We start from the raw sequence: 20439 nt of genomic DNA on the forward strand, positions 1-20439 counted from the left end.
AGTTATTTTAAGCTTTAGTCAGATTTAAATAATTTATCAATGTTCGTTTTTTGTTTAGTTTTTTATTTCTTTATATTTCTTTTTTTTATTTTCTTATTTTTTATTTTTTTTTTTTTTGACAATAAACGTATCTCAAACAAGATATCAATTTAAAAAAGAGACAATACTTTATACAACATATTGTATAAAATCATTATATGATTATGATTCATATCAAAATAATCGCTTGAATAGATTTATTCGCAATATAGATACTGGTCTTATTATAATGCAATTTAATGCACGAAATTTTAATACTAAGTTCATTTTCCAATAGATTATTTTTAAATCTATCTTATGTTTGTACATATTCTAAATATTACAAATATTGATAATTATGAATTAGCTAGCTATCATTTGATAATTAGCTATGAATGAATTAGCATGAATCTTGTTTCTAATTTTTCGTGAGTATTCACATTAAGCATTCTTCCTCCCAATTTCCAGGAAGTACTTCTTCCCAAATGTTCAATAAATTCGACAACAAACAGGGTTTCTTGCAATTAGGTATTTCCATAGGATGCGGCTTAATCGTTTCTGAATTATTCAAATAAGACACCTATGAAAATAAATATAGGAACATTTTTTATTATTTTATTTCCAAGTATTTTATAAGAAAAATGATATAAAACATATGAAATAGATATAAAGAATATAAGAAAAGAAAGAAAAGATAGGAAACAAAGAAGATAAAGAAAATGAAATAGTGATCGATAGAAAAATCACCTTGACTTCTCGATCTTCGTTATAATACGAATGCAATTCGAAAATTAGGGTGGCACCGTATTCTGGAAGGAACCATTCGTTTGTGAAACCCATTGTTCTTAAAACATTAACCATTGTTATGTCGTGAACGGAATAGAAGTACGCCCTTCTTGAATTTTCTCTTATTATTTTTTCTTGCATCTTATTAACAACTTCTTTCAATAATGGTCCTAGAAACAGAAAAGAAAAATATTCTAAATGATTAAATTAATTAAAATTGTTATTAGAATATTATAAACCAATTCTTATTCGTAGTAGTGAAGCTTATTATTATTATTATTATTATTATTGTTATTAAAAAATAGTTAATGCTATTGATATTTCATTAATAAGAAATATTACCTCCATATAAACGTTTCAATAAAGTGTTGCTCGTGAGCAATGCAATGGAACGTGCAGCAAGGTTTCTCATTTTTTCATTAAAATATCTTTTCGTCCATTGTGGAAGTTCTAATCCATGGTTAGCTTCGATTTCGAGTACGTTGTACAAAAATTCAACATCTAGAATAGTCCTTACCGGTTGTTGAGTATAATTGCTTAATTCGTCATAATAATCAGCCAACATTTCATCGGATCTTTTCGATTCGTTATACCTTGCTTCGTTCAATGCTTTTTCTAAATTTGGGCAATAGGCTTTAACCGTTATCAACTGTAATAATAATAATAATAATAAAAAATTAAAATAACCATTGTAATGTGAAAAGTACACACACACACACACACACACACATGAACATGTTCTATTATTAATATGTTTACGAATTGAATTTTCATTGGAAATGAAAAACAGATGATCGATTATGTAAATACGAATTAACCGGTATTTCTAGGTAAAGCGATTAATTAGTAATGCATGAGATGTAATTAATTCTTTCCCCCCTTTTGACTTCCTTGATCGACCTCAAGATTCATTAACATACTTATTTGATAAGAATTATAAGACATACATCATCCAATTCTCTTGGTGTTGTATGAACTGGTATAGGACGCCATGGCATATTTGGTACAAATATTTCTTCGGCCGTTGGTGGATATAATCCAGCTAACAATGTTTGTGCTGACATGATGCAACGATCGGAATCACTGCTACGAACATATACAATCGAGCTGTTGTATTTAAAACCAACTATGGGACCATAAGTTTTGCGTATCCATTTTCCTACGTTGTAAAGTTGACGCATTCCTTTCTAAAATCAAATCGTCACATTTGAAATGGTAATCTTTTGATAAATCGTTGAATTTTATTGCTCGATGATTAGATAATTATGCGTTTAAAAAAAATAACTATAGCAGATCAGATGTTTCTTACGTAACTTCAATCGTGTATTCGTTCATTTTATATTTGATATCGAAGAATAACGCGAATCGGAATATTTGAATATTGTATGTTCAGCTTTGTTTTTTATACTTTTTTTTTGTTATCTAGAATTTATTTTTATTCTATCGAGATAATTAATATTTAGTAAGTAATTATTTGATTTTACCGTCGTAAGAGCACCCCAACCACCGGGCCATGAATAATTTATATATGGATCCGCAAGATATGTGTGTAATGGTGTTCTATCACCGTGTCGAAAAAGCTGTAATTAAATAGAATTTTTAATTAGTATCAATCTTAAATAAATTATATTTAACATTGGAACAATAATTAATTTTCTTTTTTTTTTTTTAAATATTTTGTTTTATTATTTATTAATTAATTTTGTAAATTAACACCAGAGAGAATTATTAGAATTAATCAGCTAGTTTGTTTTGTTTTCTTTTTTTTCACTTGCATAATATTTTGTATAATATTCCCCTGCGGGTCTGGGGAAAAGAATAAGACCGCAGTAATCCCTGCTTGTCGTAAGAGGCGACTAAAAGGGAAACCATTAGGGATGCCAGTCATTTGACTTGGTAAAAAAATATAGTAAATAGTAATTATCAATAATTCTAATTGTCGTAGTCATGCTCGTATTTGTATGTATTTAAAAAAAAAAAAAACATATACTTACGAATGTCACCTGTTCGATAGTATCGTTCTCGTTAACGGATGATGCCAATGCAGTATATGCGAAAAGTATTGTGCCAATAATTAAACTTAATAATACGAGTGTAACACAAATTCCACGTTGTTGAACATGGCACGATCTTCTATGAAATATTCCCCTTGAATTCATGTTTCTACAAATTAAAAAAAATATACGATCGTAATGTCGAACTTCTCTAGTACTTCTGACGACGAATAAAAATTTTAATATACTGAGTCGATGATTGAGGAAGACGTTTAAATACTCGATGCAAAAGCCTTGACCTTCGCGTTATAAAGTGACCCACGAAAAAAATATAAATGACAACAAAACGATCAAATTCCAACATGATTGATCATTGTTTTGAAAATCTTGGATTAGAAAAATAAAATTTTATAATAAAAATAAATAATTATCTATTTTTATAAGGATTATTTTGTATTTTTTTTTTTATGTAATTTAAATATTTTAATAGTGGTTATTTTATTTTAAAAAATAACATAAATAATTCTATTAATGTAATTTAAAAATTTTAAGAAAGATTATTTATTAAAAAAGAAAGAAAATAATTATGTTTAAATAATTTTAGAGTTTTAGGATTTTTAAATACGATAATACTTATAGTTTTCTTTTTTTTTTTTTAAATATTTCAATTAATATTTACTTTCTTAAAATAATTTTTCTTAGAGAATATAAAAATTTTGATAATATTTATTTACTTTCAATAAATAATTACTTTTATTTAATTTAAAAATTTTTAAATATTTACAATCTTTAAAATGTTTAAAATGTTATAGAGAAGCTTATTATTTTTTAATATTTCAAATAACATATTTAATTATCTTGGTGATTTCATCAGAATGCTGACATTATATTTAAAAATAAGATACTTGAAATTTATGGACTAAATAACTCGATTACAAATTTATACTTACGTAATTTCTTTGAGATTAAAATTCGGTGAAGTCCCTGAAGTTATTTCATCAGTGTACCAATCGCTACTATGCGGTATCGGTTCTTCAGTATTATATGTAAAAGCCATAAGTAGCGATTATAATTGTCTAATAAACAGGATAGATGTCTCTAGCTACACTTCAAAGATGCAATATCTTATCTACGATATTTATTAATTTGTGCACCTGAAACTTAAGAGAGATTTATTTATTTATTTATTTATTTATTTATATATAATAATTATAATTACATATAATTAATTTTCCTTAAATAAAAATTAAAAATATTTGATCATTCTTGTATATATTTAAATGATAATCATTTATTAGCATTCGATGATCATGTTAAAACGGACTAATGAAAGTAGAAAATCATTGACTTGGCAGATTTACCAGGTAAAAACAGATACACGTTAACCTTTGATGACGTGTATGGTGCCAATGATTCTGTTGCAATGCGAACGAAGAATGCTTACGAAAAAAGGAAAATAAAAGGATAGAAATGCAAGCGTATAGTATAAGGCAGGGTATGTTTGGTGCACTAGAATACGATCATGTTACTATACTGAATAAGTTAAGCATTTACTAGATGAAATAACTGACTTATTGGTTTTGTTTGCTTGGCACGTGAATACGGAAATGTCACAAATGTGCGTAGTTACAATGATTTTATAATGAACCCGTTGCCGATAAGTAGACTTTCTACATTATCAATATCTTTTTATTGAATGTGAATCAAAAGTTGTTAGGTGATATTAAAAATTAATTACTTTATTTCCAGAGATACTAAACTCGTAGTTGAGCTTACGATTTTATTTCTTAAACTTGTAGTTTAATAATCTATAAAACAAAAATTAGCTGAGAAAAAGTTTTGGAAAAGAAAAATTAATTTTTTATGTCATGTAAGAACTTTTGGATCACCTTGGTATATGTTAATTTATAATTTTTCTTTTGTTTTAAGAAGTCTCGGAGATTTTTATGATTTTTTAACTTATAAATAATCATTTAAATATATAAAAAGAGATATTTAAAAGACAGTATACACGTATGTGTGTGTGTGCGTGTGTGTATTTTTAAATCGAAGCGAGTGAGATTGAGATTAGAACAGTTTTGAGTTAAAGTAACATTTATTTAGACGATTTAGAGGCGAAAAACATTTCTTTGTTACACATATTACAACAAATATTAAACTTTTGACTTCGTCCTAAATAGAAATTAAAAAAGAGATTTTTTGTACGTGACATTATTAGAAGATAAAATACATAAATTAATATATTATGTTATCTATCTCTCTGTATTGTGTAATACATATATTAGATTTTACAGATTCGTAAAATACATTCTATCGACAAGAGGTAAATACAGTAAATATCTACAAATGGTACATAATATGGCACAATCGTATAGCCATTTTATTTAATCGACGACATCAAGATATTGAAAAATAAATCGCATTTATTCGTGTGTTATTCATTGTATCTAATTCTAAAATGATATGAAAACTAAAAAAAAAGAACAAAATAACTGCATTCTCATTCAAAATAACTGAATTTGCGTTTAATTAAATAATAAAATATGTTTACATGACTAGAGATAGATCATCGGTTTGCATTATTTGGTAAATCTTATTACAACTAATGTAAAAATTAGAATAACGAAAGAAGTATGTGTCAAATATGTTGATAATAAAATTTTATAAGTAGAAGAGGAATAATATTTAAAAAAATTCGAAGATAAGTAGATCATAGAAGCGATCATTGATTAGATGAAAATGAAGTAAAATCTAATGGAACCAATATGGCGGATAGACGATCAAAATGCGAGAGACGCGTCAAATTGAAAAGATAAATCTGACACGTTACGAACAATTACGTTGAGAATAATATTAATATTATTATTATCTTTTATTATTTATTTAAGTTGAGGGGGGGGAAGTTTAATTTTTCAATTCTTCCCGTTTCTCCTTATACTTCTTTTATAACGTCGAATTATTTTATGTTTATTCCGAACGACGCCTTCGTCCAGGACCACCGGCATAATTCGCAGCTGCAAGTCCCATCAAATGTTTCGCTGCTTGAGAACCACTGAATCCGCGGCTCAATCCTAAGTCCAATCCACGTTTATTGCTAAAAAAATCAAATGTATATTTAAATTTTTTCACGGGTTTATTAAATCGTGACAGTTAAATGATTATTGTAATATACGAACTTTTCTAGCTCTTGATTTCGCATGATCGAATGACGAAGACGTGCGAGCATATCAAGAAGAGCCTCGGGATCGTCCTCTTCTAATTGGTTCCAATAATTTTGTTGTCTAGAAACAAAACAAAAATAATACAATGCAAATTATTTGTAAAATAATTAAAAAAGAATATAATTATTTCTTGGATCAGTATTTATAATAATATATCGGGCATCCTATTTGAATAAATAATTATTAAAAAGAAAATAATAATCATCTGCTGAAAATATCGATTAAATTATAACATTACATTCGAGAAATATATTAATAACAAATTTTTTACAAAAATACTGATCAAATAAATAAAAGTGTTGATATAATAAATACATATATTAGTATAATAAAATCTATATATTAATATTAATTGACGAATCACATCCTACATGGATAGATCGACGCGATTTCCTAGAATAATGTAATCTTTTATTTCATAGCAATTGTTGAAAAGAGATGCATCCTAGATGAATTCGATGGTTTAGTAGTATACTTCAATGTTGATAGATTTCAAGCATATTCCTTTAAAATGAATTTACCTAGATTTCTTTTTTTTCTTTCCTTGGCTACTTCATTGGGTGCTTACTTTCAAATCAGAGAACCATTTTCCATCGAGACTCGATGCTTCATGAAACGAAACTAGGTTAAACCATCCGTTGCAACCAGATGCGTCTCTTTTCTCATCGTTTATGGTACAACGATATCAAGTGATAGTCCTGATGGCGACGCAATTGTGATATCCATTAGATGAAATTAATTTGATCGTTAATGTATTCGTTGTTATTCATTGACATTATCTATTTTCCTCCACCACCCCTCTTCTCCTTCCCTCAACAACCACCTTCCACTTTTTTTATTATAATTTGTCACTTATTAAAAATGTAACATCTTTTTGAAATAATTTTGAAAAAACAATTATTATAATACTCTTATCGAGAAATATTTTTAGGATTTCTTATTTCGTTTTAATTTAAAGTTGTATTATTTTTGTTTAAATAAATTTGTACTTACGAAAACGGAGCAGCATCCGCGAAAGTACTTGAAACAGCCATAACGGTTATGGCCATCAGGATCAAACAGGAGATTGCGATTTGTCTCTGCATCTTCGATGAGGAATAAATCGTCCACGTGTTCTAAAATTAAATACCAGATCATGACAATCGTTCAATTAAAAATTATTAAGCTTAATTACTATTGAAAATATCAATTGAATGGTTTTTCTTTTAAACGAATTATTATTAATTCGTAGATACGAAAGTATGTGTTTATCAATTATTTTTTAAATAAGGGTGGGGAGTTGAATGTAACAAAGGTGAAAACCAGAATTTTGCGAGATTACGAGTAAGAACGAGACGATTTATTTTTCATATCACTGACAAGAAAAGTCATTGCAGTGTTCAGGGAACTTTATTAACAAACTATTCAACACTCTGCTACACGTTTCTGAATGTTCTTTCGTACTTTTTTACGTTTTATTCACAATTACGTTTTATGTATATTACGTATATGTATAATACATACACACATATGTATCATAAATTTACTACTTGGACCGAAAAAAAAAAAACATAAAAATAAGGTTTCTAGTTTGTCATCTAAATTAATTAATTACTTTGTTTTTTAGATCAATTCTTCATAAGTTTCCGGGTTTGTTAATGTTACAATTTAAGAATAAAAAAAAATTGATTAATTAATTGATTATATATTATTGATTATTAAATTGAACAATTTGGTAAAACAAATGAACAAATAGTTCATTTTATTTTCTAATTGTTTTATTAAATTGATATTAATATATAATATTTTCTTCCCCTTTTTTATTTTTTTATTTTTTTTTTTTTTTCGGTATATAAAACTAATAAAAGTGGTAGATTATTTTCACAGTGTACATATTTTCAATGTTCGTTCGATTAGCATTTTACTGCAAAGCAATCACGTTGCCTTGAATACGCCGATCGTTCGTTGTAGGAGTAGATAATTGGACTCGTTGTACTCGATAATCGATGTTGATGTATATATCCGTATAGGTGTATGTACGTTTACGTGAATTGGAAAGAAATACATAAAAAAAAAAAAGAAAAAAAATTGTTCACTCCGGTGTTAAATAAAGTGTCTCTTTGGTTTTAATACAATTTTCTTTTATCAAAATATTAAAATATTTAAATAAAAAATAATATGTACTCTCTATCTATTATTTATTATTATATATATATATATATATATACATATGTGTTTTGGTTTCTAACATATTTTTAAAGTACAGTGATAATATTATCTCGTAAGCAAGTATATTGAGGTGCTTTTTCACAAATAAGATAACAGCTTCATTATTAATCGTTCAACGCTGAATGTTGCAATGATAAAGATTGAAAAAGAAAAAAAAACAAGAAAAAAAACAAGAAAAAAAACAAGAAAAAAAAAGAACGGTTCACGAGAAAATAAAAAGAACAAGTATAGGTGGATGCGAGAACGACGTTATTTTTTCATTACCCAACTTATATTCCAGCTAAAGGCAATTCGACGTAATTTGAAAGCGTATTAATTTCACGATCTATACTTTGCGAAATAAAGTGGGGAATTGCGAATTTGTATTGTCCGACGCGTTGCATTTTTATGGGGATAACTATGTTTCTACTTTGCGCGTATGGAAATTATGATGAAAAATTAAAATGCATGGTCTAATTATTTTCTTATTTCTTGTTTTGTTTTGTTTTGTTTTTTACGTTATAACCAGGGAAGCTAAAATTTCTCTTCAAAATGTAAATATACAAAAATATAGTAATTAAAACTATTATACGTATAATCAAATAATTGAATTTTATTATCCTAAGTAATGAATTAAAAGACTATGTATTGATTGTTGATAATATAAATACGATTCTAGATGGAAGACAACATTTATTCAAATTTGATCAAAATGAAAAAATCGAGTTTGAAAAGTATATTTACAATTTGAAGATTAATTCGAATTTAATTACGTGTAAATATTTTATTATTTTATTACGTATTGTGTATTTTTATCATAAATATTTTTTCATTGTTAAGAAACTAACACAAAGCAATAGAGGTTCTCGTTTAAAGATACCACGACACACTGACACACACATAGAAAGCTCGATATAAAAAGAAATAATATCCTCTATATATAATAGAAAAAATTTTAACGATCATTTTCTTTTTTATTTATCGTTTAATAATTCGCAAGACAGAAAATATTATTAGGTAACATTTATATCGATTAAAACATGATATTACAATGTCTCCAACGTTGTTTTACGTGTATAATATTATCACATGTATGTTTCTTGCTTATTTTTTCATAAAGAACACTTTACTTAATCCCGAAGAAAGAAAGAAAGAAAGAAAGAAAGAAAGATAAGAAAAGGAATATGATCTCAAGAATTTGACCGGTGGATAAGGAAAAAAACAGGTGTTATATTTTTTTCTTTTTTTTTTATATTTTCCTTATCCCTTCGATCATAATAACCATCACGAAATAGAATAGAAAAGAGAAAAGAAAAAAAAAGAAAAGGAACGGAAGAAGAAGAGATACCCTTTCTTCGAGAAAATAAAAAAAATAAAAAGAAAAGGGAAGAGAAGATGAAAAGAAAAAAAAAAAATAACCACGAAGTGTAGAAAAAGGGTACGAAAAGTGGATTTATTTTTGTCAATAGGATTTGTTTGAAATACGAGTAATTCGAGATACCGCAAGATAGAGGAATAGGGTTGAAAGATTCAAGGGAAAAAAGGAAAGGAAAGGAAAGGATAGGAAAGAGAAGAAAAGAAAGGAAGAAGAAGATCGAGGGAAATACTTTAAGAGAGGCGTTTTGTAAAAAGGATGATATCAAACAAATTGTAGGGGTTGCGTTGCTAGATGTTGTAAGATGTAATAACGTTTAGATTTAGAATGATGTGTATATTAGTTTGTGTGGGTGTGTGTATGTGTAGGTATATGCGTGGATATGCGTGAGTAAAACAGGATCTTCGTAAAAAAATTAAATTATCGAACGTAGGATTTTTTTTATCGTTGTATGTGTAGTACGTGTTCGTTTTTTATACATCACTTTTCTTTTTACTCCTAATCTTATTTATGAGAACACGATTTTCTCGGGATACGTATTACTTTACAATCGAGTTTTTTTTTTTTATATTTTTTTAATCTTTCAAATTACTAAGAGATGTTTTATACTTACAATTAAATGACACATTTACTTTGAATTTACATTATTCGTAGACTATTAGATTTATGTAAAAGTTAATGAACTATGTATATATAATAGAGAGAGAGAAAGAGAGAATAGATTTTGTTATTTAATATACGACAAAATTTGGGAAAGTTTATTAATATCGTAATTAAGCAACTATTGTTAGTTATATTTTTTTTTCACGTGGTTCGAAAGTTACCGAATAAATTTATAACAAACGATTATTTTGTTCCTTTTTTCAGGATATGTAAAAAAATTTTTAATTAGGTGTCCAATTCGACAATCTGACTAAATGAAACTCACCGAAAGAGTTTTTAAAATATTAATAAATTTGTGCTCGTGGAAAATGGTCAAATCAACGATACTTTTTTTTTTCTCGTTTTACTTTTTACGCGTGGAATTGGATGGTAATATTTTCAGATCAATCATTTATTAAAAAAAAATTAATAAAATAATTATTATGTTTCTTGACAATGATTAATAAATATTATAATATTGATGGAACAATTTCTATCTTTCTTGAAGATCATTAGACGATATTCGTATCAATATTTTACGATCAATAAAATGATTTTGTTATGATATGATTGATAAGATGAGATGTGAAGAATATAAGATGATTTATTTTTTTTTTCTGGGATGAGTGGAGAAGGGGATAGTTAATTAAATCTTTCTTCGATGTATTTCTCTTGTAAATATTAATGACATTAGTTCCGAAATGGAAGATACGGAAACATCGAGGAAAATTATTTTCCTCACGGGGGAGGGAAGGATGACGACAAGGGGTTATAAATTACGATTCTATCTTCGATAACATACTTTCGCATGACCATTGTAATATAAAAAGTTAATGTACCCGAATGATTTAGGGTTTCGGATAATTCTACGAACGGAATTGGTCGTTTGAGTATTAACGAAATGATTTCTTTCTTTGTATACGTGAGTTATGACATTCGAATTAAAAAAAAAAAGAAGAGAAATCTTATGTGGTAAGGAAAGAAATAGGATCATCATTTTTTGATTCCTTTTCTTTATTTTTTGTCATTGTCAAAAAAAAAAATATGATGAAAGATACGTAGGATGATCAATCGAGTAAAGATCGGATTGGTATTAAAATCGAGTAACATAATGGTCATAGCAAAATACTATTAATTTTTCAGACGGTTCTTTAGTTTTTATAGCTTCATGATTCATGCAGTTTCTCATTTGAAAGGTGGAGGATGCTTGAAGAAAATTCGAGGATTTATTGGACTAATATTTTATATAAAAAATTCCACAAATTGTTCTTATTATTTATATCCTTAAGTTATAGGATAAAAAAAAATAAATATTAAAATATAAATATATTTCATAGAATAATATTAATAATACTTTAACTAGAGTAATTCGTATTATTTAGAATTGCAAAGAATGCAATAATCAGATTTTATCTCTCATTCTCTTATAATATTCATTTATAAATATAAGAATAATCTTTAGATTTATAAACAAGGTTGAAATCCTTGCAGGATAGCTGGATTATTCAAATTTCATTCATCGATTTTGATAACCAGAGATATTGGAATATCATCAAATTTGAATTTTCCTCTTAACTTTAATAACAAGTAGAATAAGTATCATTCGAAAATTTTTTAACAGCAACGTATATTTACTATCGATAAAATACAAACAAATTACGATAGACGTTCGAGATGAATTTATCGATTTATGCAAAATTTGTTTAAAAAAGTAAACAAGAGCTACAAAAAAAAAAAAGTTGAATTTAAGAAAAAAAATCTAAAAACTTATTAATTAACACCGTCTCCACTTCTCTCTTCTCATTTCAAACAAAAAATTATTATAAATAAAACGAATTTTTCTTTAAGTACGGTCGATCAATGATTTTTATATATTTTGTTTTGTTTTAATTTTAATTTTTCATTGCATTTATGTATCCTTAAATCGATAAATTTTCTCTGTTAGAAATTTGTGATCGAGTAGCTGTCGAGTGTAAGAAAATCATTAAACCGTGTTTATCGTTCATCAAATTATATTTAAAATTGGAAAGTTGACCGTTTAAGATTAGAATAAAATGTCAGTAATAATATACAAATATTTTCTTCTTCCTTATTTTTCGTTCTATTTTTTTTGTTCTTTTTCAATTTAATTTAATCAACAATTTTGATATTTTATTCTAAAGCGTTATAACTAAACATGAAATTCAGAAAGTTCGAGAAATGTGTTATGAAGTTGGAATAGAAACGAGTTGTCTTGTATGCGTTAGTACAAGGAAAACTTTTCTTACAGTTTTACCAATGACAGGTTTGCCTTTTAAACGGAACGAGTACGAAACAAATGTCACGTTAGACGTAACTTTATTAGGTAGAGATAAAAATATAACGACCACTTTGATAAACCGTTGTTATTTGTAATTATTTATTTCTTTTATTTATTCGCGAGAATACTTCGACGTTCACTTTTATATTGAATTTCTATTATTAATTATATCGAGATGATAATAAATCTAATGTATTTTTTTTTATCGTATTATACAAGATTTTCTTAATAGAAATCGTAGGAACTTTAATAAAAACCGATAGTCTATTTAGTTATTATAATTCATAAATCGTGAGAAATAATAAACTTAATATCTGTTCTTCAAAATATGATTTTCCATTGGTACAAGAAAAAAAAAACCTTAATCGAGTATTCTCAGAGTTAATAAAGTAGTTACCACCTAATTGGCATTATCTAATTATTGCCTATAGAAAGACGTATTGGAAAGCAGCGCAATTAAATCATCTTATTAGTAAAACCAAGGAAAAAAACAAGCCACGATATGAATTATTCACATTGATATTATTTAATCAAAATCATATTACGATCGTAATGTTTATTTCAAATATTCTTATAATATAATCATTACCCCAAAAATGAAATGGTAAATGCATAAAATTATAATAAAAACAATTCATTTTTTAAATTGTTAAGATTGAAGAAACAAAACAAAAATACTTAGATTAAATACGATATAAGAAGTTTTATTATCGAATAGAAATTGAATTTCTGATTTTTCATAGTATCCTAGAAAATATATATATATATATATGTTATTTACGACAATTTTCCATGATATCCATCAGATATCTGATCTCGATGTAATCGTTCCCACGAGACTATAGTTCGTTCCAATTTTATCGAGAATACTTGTAGCGAATAAAAAAAAAAAGCAAAGATACGATTTCTAGATTCTTTTCTACATTTACGTACATATGTGTTTGTCTATTTTCAAATGTGTACATACAGAAATATTACTATTTTTTTGTTATACGCAAATATGTGAATATTTCAAGAAGATAAAGAATCCATCTATATAATTTTTTTCTAGATTTTTCTTGTTTTTCTTATTATTTTAAAAATAAATCAAAATAAATTCGTCCGATTGTTTGGTGCTCGTTGATTTTATTTAAGTATCGAAACAAGTTGCTAATGGTTATGTTAAAGACTAAAAAGAAAAATCTTAAACGATGACAACAATGGCAAATATTAGAACACTAGGTTTTAGAAGTCAAAGGAATACGAAATATGCCATTTACTTTGTTCTCTACACGCATGTTTCACATATTTCACATATTTATTTATCATTCTCTATCCAACTTTAAAACGTTCGAAATTCCATAATGCTTAAGGATTCTCACGTAGATGTAATTTTCGCCACATTTAAACCAACGTTTTCCATCAATGTGGATATTTTTGAGATACTTTTCATACCCTAAACGTATAATCGTGACGTGACGTAAGAAAATGTAACCCGATTAAGTAAACCTGATTTTCTTCTCAAACTACGTTTACTTTACCTTTGGACTTTATTCGTTTGATTTCACCCCCACCCCCTCTCCTCCTCCACCCCCAAAATTGTCTACGGATATTTCTACTTATTCTCTCTATTTATCCGTCTATTTTTCTAACAAACAAACAAACAAGAATCCTATTTTCCTTAAAGTTTATTTTCTTTCTTTTCATTCTATTCAACGAATACATTTCTTTTCGATTTTAAACCACTGTGGTGATGGTGGTGTGGTAATGGTTTTCAGTTTATTTAGTATGTACTTTAAACAAACTAGGATATAGAATGATAGAATGATAGAATGATAAAAAGAAGATAGAAGAATGAGAGAAAGAGAGAGATTGTTAAATCATGAAAGGTTTTACGTTAAAAAAAAAACTGACAAATACTTAGATCCTTATGAGTTTAACCTCGATTTTTCACACTTTTTTTTTCTCAAAAAAGAAATTGTATTTTCCGGTTAGAGTATAAAGAAAAAAAAAACATGTTTATGCATTTTATTTATCGAGTTTGCAAACGCTTTTGAAAGTTTACTTCTTGTGGGGAAAACTTATGGTAAACGTTCGATAATGGTATTCACTTTCGTAGCCACGAAACTATCCTGTTGCATCTAAGTTTATTGAATTCCTCTGATGTAGAGTTATTAAGATGTTTTAACATTATCGAGATTGATTTATCTTCTTTCTCTCTCTCTCTCTATCTCTCACTCACTCACTCTTATTTCTTTTTTTTTATTTCTTTCTTTCTATCACGTTTTTAACAGTAAATCGAAGTTTCTTTTATTTTTCAATTTTACTTACATGCTTTTACGATAAAAACTTTGTTATTTTTTTATATTTAATATTCGATTTTAAATATGTTCTCTATCGTATATTCATATATTTTTAAATGAAATTTTTCTGTTATTTATATTTACGAAAAAAAAGTTTGTGGAATATAGATGAATTATTAAATCGTTAATTGAAATTTATTAGATTGTTTGCAAAGTAATTTTTGTTCTTCTTTTTATTCAATGATAAATAAATAGAGAATTTATTTTCGTATTTTATGGTAATAGATAAATGGTAAATTTTTATTAAAGAAAAATTCGTTCTAATTGCTGTGACAATGTTTCTCATGGGTATTTCAAATGATTATTTAATACTAAATCGATTGGAGAGTTTTGAATTTGATCTTTGTCAGGATCAAGAAATCCTTTAGAATAATACGTTTATCTCGTTATCCTTTAGTCATATCAGAAGGTTAGGTTAGTATTACTCTTATCCTAAAGGATAATGCTTTTCTTATGAAATTGACTTTACGAATTTCCATACATTTACAAAATGAAAAGAAAAGTGATACGTTTTTCCTATTCTTTTTTTCTTTTTTTCCTTACTTCATTTTAACAACGTAAAAGAAATATGATAATGAAAGAACAAAAAAACGAGCTTCCTCTTAAAATATTTCTCACGAGTTTAATCGAATTTACGTTTCATTTTGTTTTCTTCGATGGACGAGAGAGAATTAAAAGAACCGACATTTTCTTCTTTACTTTTTAAAACGTAACGTTATCGTTTCGTTCGCAAAAGTATAAAAAAAAAAAAAAAAAACAAAAAAAAGATACAAAATAAAATGTAATGCCATACTTTGAAAACTCCGAAAACTATTATATTACATTCCGTCTAATATATTATGTATATATATATATATATATATATATGCGTGGGTGTTTGTAAGCACGTGAAAGAAAATGCAATGGCAAGCGCGAGCTTTCAATGTTTTTTATATTCCATTTTTCGTATACATTATACGAAGTTCCTAAGGTTTCATAGAGGTATAAGTACAATAAACAGAAAAAAAGAAAAAAAGGAAAAAACACTTCTCGAGAAAGAGAGAAAGAGAGAGAGAGTTAAAGAAAGAAATAGATAGATAAAGAAAGAAGAAAGTATTTTATAAAAAGGACGTAACAACGTAGTAAAAGGGGAAATAGTGAATGAAAAAGTTGTTACGGTATCTTTTCATTTATAGTCAGGATTGATTTCTATGCCAATAAATCGATGTGTCTAGCAATGGCCTATTTTACACCAAAGGAGCTATTTTACCTATTCGCGATATTTCTAACGCGTTTTAAAAAAGAAAAAATAAACAAAACAAAAAAAAGGACATACATAATTAAATCAAATATAGAAAATCAAAGAAATATGTTTCTTACATAATTATTAATAATAATTGTCAAAATTTGTTCTAACGTTAGATTAAAAAAATACGTGGTTGTTTAATTCGTGCGATAATATTATACGTTTCTACGAATATATCGTTTGAAAATAATTATTATTCATCGTACGCACTACGGATCATAATTACGATCAATCTTATCGAACGCGTGTTTTTTCTTTTTTTTGTTTATCTCCTACAATCGTAATAAACTAACAATTTCGAAACCGATAAAATCGTAAAACGTAATCGAAATTCTAACGACCAATACGTGGAGAGAATTTTTCCACGTGCACAATCACGACGAAACTTTTCTTCGCAATATTTCCCATAAACACTTATTGCTTCCCCTTTTTACCATCACCCTCATCCCTACCCCCCCCTCTCCCGATCCTTTTTTTTTTCTTTTCTACGTATAAAGTAACACGCTCAAATTTCGAACTATTATCAAAACTGACATTAGAGTTAGAAAATAGAAAGAAAAATAAAGAGACGGAGAGAGAAAGGAAAATTTATATTTCGCGATTCGAGTCTCTACCTTAATGTATAAAACATATCTCGTAGAAAAATGAAAAAAAGAAAAAAGAAATAAAAAATATAAAATTTTAAAACATCGCGCGACAAGTTTTAATGTCATTCGATTGAGTTGTCTCCGATTCCGTTATTATGTTATTCCCCCCATACTTTCATTTTTCTTTTTCTTTTACCCTCTCTCTCTCTCTCTTTCTCTCTGACAGAAGTTACTTCTTTTTATTTTTCTTCTCTTTCGAATTCCCAAGACGAGCAGCAGAGACCAGTACGTCCTTCGAAGTAAAATGATATTTTCAGTCGGTAACTTTAAAATATTTCACTTCTTTTTCTTTTCTTTTCCTTTTTCTTTTTTTTTTCTTTTTTCTCGAAATATCGTTCATACACTTTTTACGCGAATAATTGAAATAATTTTGTTAAATAATTTTATTACCTTTCTCGAGATACTTCGAAATTGTTCGTTATTGTTTAACAAATCGAAAAAGTATTTATTCAAATCAAGGACAATGATTCGATAAAACGTCTTTCGAACGAAATGAAATAGGCAGCTCGTAAATTGTTTTTTTTCTTTTTTTGTAACCAATGACAGGATTGATTTCACTTTGATTTAAGGTTTATTTTAAATCACTATTCGTAATCGTTATTCAGTTATTTTCTTTTTTCGAACACGTTGTTTCAATCGTCAGGTAAATAATAGCAAATGTTTGAAAAATTGAGACTCGTCGAAATCCGTGATTATTCTATTTTATGGGTCAAAACTGTCAAAAGCTATTCTACATTTAATCCACATACTATAAGAGTCGTTTATTTTTATGATATTTCCATTGATTCGGAATACCAACACACCGTGGTTAGTTTAAAATGATAACAAATTAATAATATTAAAAATCGATAAATATTTGAAAGATAAAAATGATTAATATTCCAGGAACAATTATTTTATGATATTATAAAGATATTTGTGTAACTATAATTACACGTATCCTTGTAAATTAGAACTCATATCAGTCGAGTATATCTAATCTCTAATTAAACGTTATGTTATTTGCTTAGTATCATAAAGTATAAATGTAATGATAGATACGTTTAAATAATTGTGTAAGAGATATGAGTTTTACTTGTTGATTTTAATAGGAAGATTTGAATATAATAACTTTTAAATTATAGAAATATTGTCTTTCTATCCTCATTAACAATGCATTTAAATTTATTCATAAAAAGGAAAAGATTAAAAAGCTTGGAATATAAAATTATTCTTATCCTTAAAAGTCTTCGAATTGATTGATAGAAAAAGAAAAAAAAAATAATAAATAAATCTAATCAAATAAAAATACAATCAAATAAAAATAATCGTAGAAAAATTGTCGGATTTTCCTTTGAAATGTAACATTTTTCCTATCTTTGTTAGTACAGAGTTTTACTTTTTCTACATTCATTGGATAAAAAAGAAAGAAAGAAAAAAAAAGGAAAAACGAATATTAACGAATACTTTTTCCAAGTTTCGATATTTTTTAATATTCATCTCTCTCTTTCTTTCTTTCTCTTTTCTCAGTGTCACTAGAATTTTATAAAGAGTAAAAAAAGATTCCAATAAAAATATCTCATTAAATTCATTTTCTACTTTGGCAAACGATCTAGTTGGTGTTAAATATCCTATTCAGTTTATGATTTACTTTTTTTCTATGGTACCAGTTAAATTAGAATAACGCGTTTATATATGTTTTGAAAAAGAACAACAAAGAGAAAATGGTGCACGGGACACTATAAGATTTTCTTTTTAATTAATTCAATTAATCTTCAAAGGATGGGTTTAAAACGACGTTCCTCGATAGAACGAATCTTCGTTTTAAAATGAGACGATGATTCGTTGCTGCCACTTTAAGCATTCACATGAAAAGAAAATATTACTTGAAACGTTAATGATTAGATTAGGATATTATAATTTTTTACAGTTAACCGAAATTGAATTAAAATGTCATTCATTATTCTTTTGCTTTTTTTTCTTTTTTTTTTCTATCGATGCTTTGTAATTTTTATTCTTTTTTTATTTATATTTCTTTTTCTGTTTTTAATTAATATTATTTATATCGAAGCTATGAGAGACCACTTCCGCCGTTTCCACTTAATACCACCGGTTGCATGCTGGATTCGCGAAAAGTATTGCATTTAATTTATAATTTTATCGCATTTTATTGTATAGTTAATCATAGAACGTAGTTTGTTCTCGCAATATCGGATAAAAAGATATTATTAATGTTTACAATAAGTATGGATCACGAGACTAATTTCTTTTAATTTTTGAATTTTTTCATTTGACAAATAATAATATTTAAAAATAGATGTTATATCGATTATTTAATACGTAATAAAAATAATACTAAATTAAAGATTAATAAATAATAAAAGTAAGTTAATTTTAACAATAATGGATCGAACAGTTATGGAGTTCAATGAGTTCACATACTCGACATGTAATAGCATTGTTACTAATTATTGTTAGCATAGCCATCGTACCACGTAATATACATACATAGATAGTTAGAAGATACATAGATACGTGTGTATATATAAGTATATATATGTCGTATGCGTTCAATTCAGAGTCTGTCCGTTTACACGCGTTTGTTTCACTTGTCTGACAAAAGCTTGTGTCAACTACTACTAATGATCTTATTCGTATATTCAAAAGATGAAAAATTATCAAAGTTACGATAACAAATTTCTCTGTGCTTTTTATAACACGTTAAAATTTAATAAATTAAAAAATTTACAAATAAACAAATTCTTTCGGGAATATGTTTATCCTCCCGTTTGTTTTTCCCATTCGATGATTATTTCGTATTTCGTATATCAAATACTTTTTTTTATTCTTTTATTTCTTGCGTAGAAATAAAATCACCATAAAAGTTTTCCCGAAGACGAAAATAAAGGTATTCGATTCGTATAAAAGAAAAAAAAAGTATACATAAAGAGATTACTTCATTTTCTAAAAAAAAAAAAAAAAAAGAAAACTAATTTTACCATTACGAAAGAAACGTATATCAAGCTGTTGAATATAAAATAGTTCCTTCGCTGTTCTTTATTCGGCTCGTAACGTACCACGAAGTATCTGCTTATTTTACGATTGTTTCAGTAGTAAGACCGTAACTTTGTCGAGACAACTATCAACTATATATGCGCATAGATATCTACCTAAGAGACGTTTAAAATTTTATTATCTATCTACCTACCCGAAGAATAAGAAGAAGAAAGATAAGATAATAAAAGAAAAGTACATCAACAATTTGCAACGATCAAACGTTCAATAATTTCTTTTAATTTCAAACGAAAGATTTAAGAACAAAACAAAGTACGAGATAGACGAAATAAAGGCAAAGTGTTGTAAATATAAATGATAAGTAAAAAAAGAGAAGAAAAGAGATTTAAAAGTGTATTACGTTACCTTAGTTTTAAAGAAGATCTCGGAAAAGAAACTTCAGATATAAGGGTAACTCAGTAGGGCACGTGATACACTTGTCCTTGTTGTTCCCGGACGGTGGATGCGGTTCTTCTGCGGTAGAGAATTCCGCGTCCCGTTTATATAAGCCGACAACTTAGCGACTCTCACGATCGCCATCCCCACCATTTTACCACCGTCGTCCAATCAAACGTCTACTACCCTTTTCCTCATCCAAGAGCAACCCCCT

General features: G+C 27.0%; 2 protein-coding genes across 2 annotated transcripts; both read right to left on the reverse strand.

Annotated features, from left to right (window-relative positions):
* Positions 1 to 221: 221 nt before the first annotated feature.
* On the reverse strand, positions 222 to 4622 carry LOC122514111 (prostatic acid phosphatase-like). The gene is made up of 8 exons (XM_043630768.1): positions 4160 to 4622; positions 3749 to 3958; positions 2799 to 2967; positions 2289 to 2384; positions 1752 to 1991; positions 1147 to 1453; positions 766 to 974; positions 222 to 598 (listed from the first exon to the last, which is right to left on the reverse strand). The coding sequence occupies exons 2-8, from the start codon at positions 3853 to 3855 to the stop codon at positions 455 to 457; spliced, it is 1272 nt and encodes a 423-aa protein (XP_043486703.1). The 5' UTR covers positions 3856 to 3958; positions 4160 to 4622; the 3' UTR covers positions 222 to 454.
* A 252-nt stretch (positions 4623 to 4874) lies between these two features.
* Positions 4875 to 20315, reverse strand: LOC122514197 (diuretic hormone class 2). The gene is made up of 4 exons (XM_043630857.1): positions 20196 to 20315; positions 7013 to 7134; positions 5975 to 6079; positions 4875 to 5892 (listed from the first exon to the last, which is right to left on the reverse strand). Exons 2-4 carry the CDS (start codon positions 7102 to 7104, stop codon positions 5766 to 5768), a joined length of 324 nt encoding a protein of 107 aa, XP_043486792.1. The 5' UTR covers positions 7105 to 7134; positions 20196 to 20315; the 3' UTR covers positions 4875 to 5765.
* Positions 20316 to 20439: the final 124 nt, after the last annotated feature.

The sequence above is a fragment of the Polistes fuscatus genome, unplaced genomic scaffold (genome assembly GCF_010416935.1).
Source record: "Polistes fuscatus isolate 324 unplaced genomic scaffold, CU_Pfus_HIC Scaffold14, whole genome shotgun sequence".
NCBI lineage: Eukaryota > Metazoa > Arthropoda > Insecta > Hymenoptera > Vespidae > Polistes > Polistes fuscatus.

Excerpts from the sequence above, each read along its gene's own strand:
- LOC122514111 (XM_043630768.1), bottom strand. The coding sequence starts at position 3,855 with ATGGCTTTTACATATAATACTGAAGAACCGATACCGCATAGTAGCGAT. Across the intron at positions 1,992-2,288 it reads GTTGGGGTGCTCTTACGACG|AAAGGAATGCGTCAACTTTA; the intron begins GTAAAATCAAAT and ends ATTTGATTTTAG. Across the intron at positions 975-1,146 it reads ATTGAAACGTTTATATGGAG|GACCATTATTGAAAGAAGTT; the intron begins GTAATATTTCTT and ends TTCTGTTTCTAG.
- LOC122514197 (XM_043630857.1), bottom strand. The coding sequence starts at position 7,104 with ATGCAGAGACAAATCGCAATCTCCTGTTTGATCCTGATGGCCATAACC. Across the intron at positions 6,080-7,012 it reads GCGGATGCTGCTCCGTTTTC|ACAACAAAATTATTGGAACC; the intron begins GTAAGTACAAAT and ends TTTTGTTTCTAG. Across the intron at positions 5,893-5,974 it reads CGAAATCAAGAGCTAGAAAA|CAATAAACGTGGATTGGACT; the intron begins GTTCGTATATTA and ends TGATTTTTTTAG.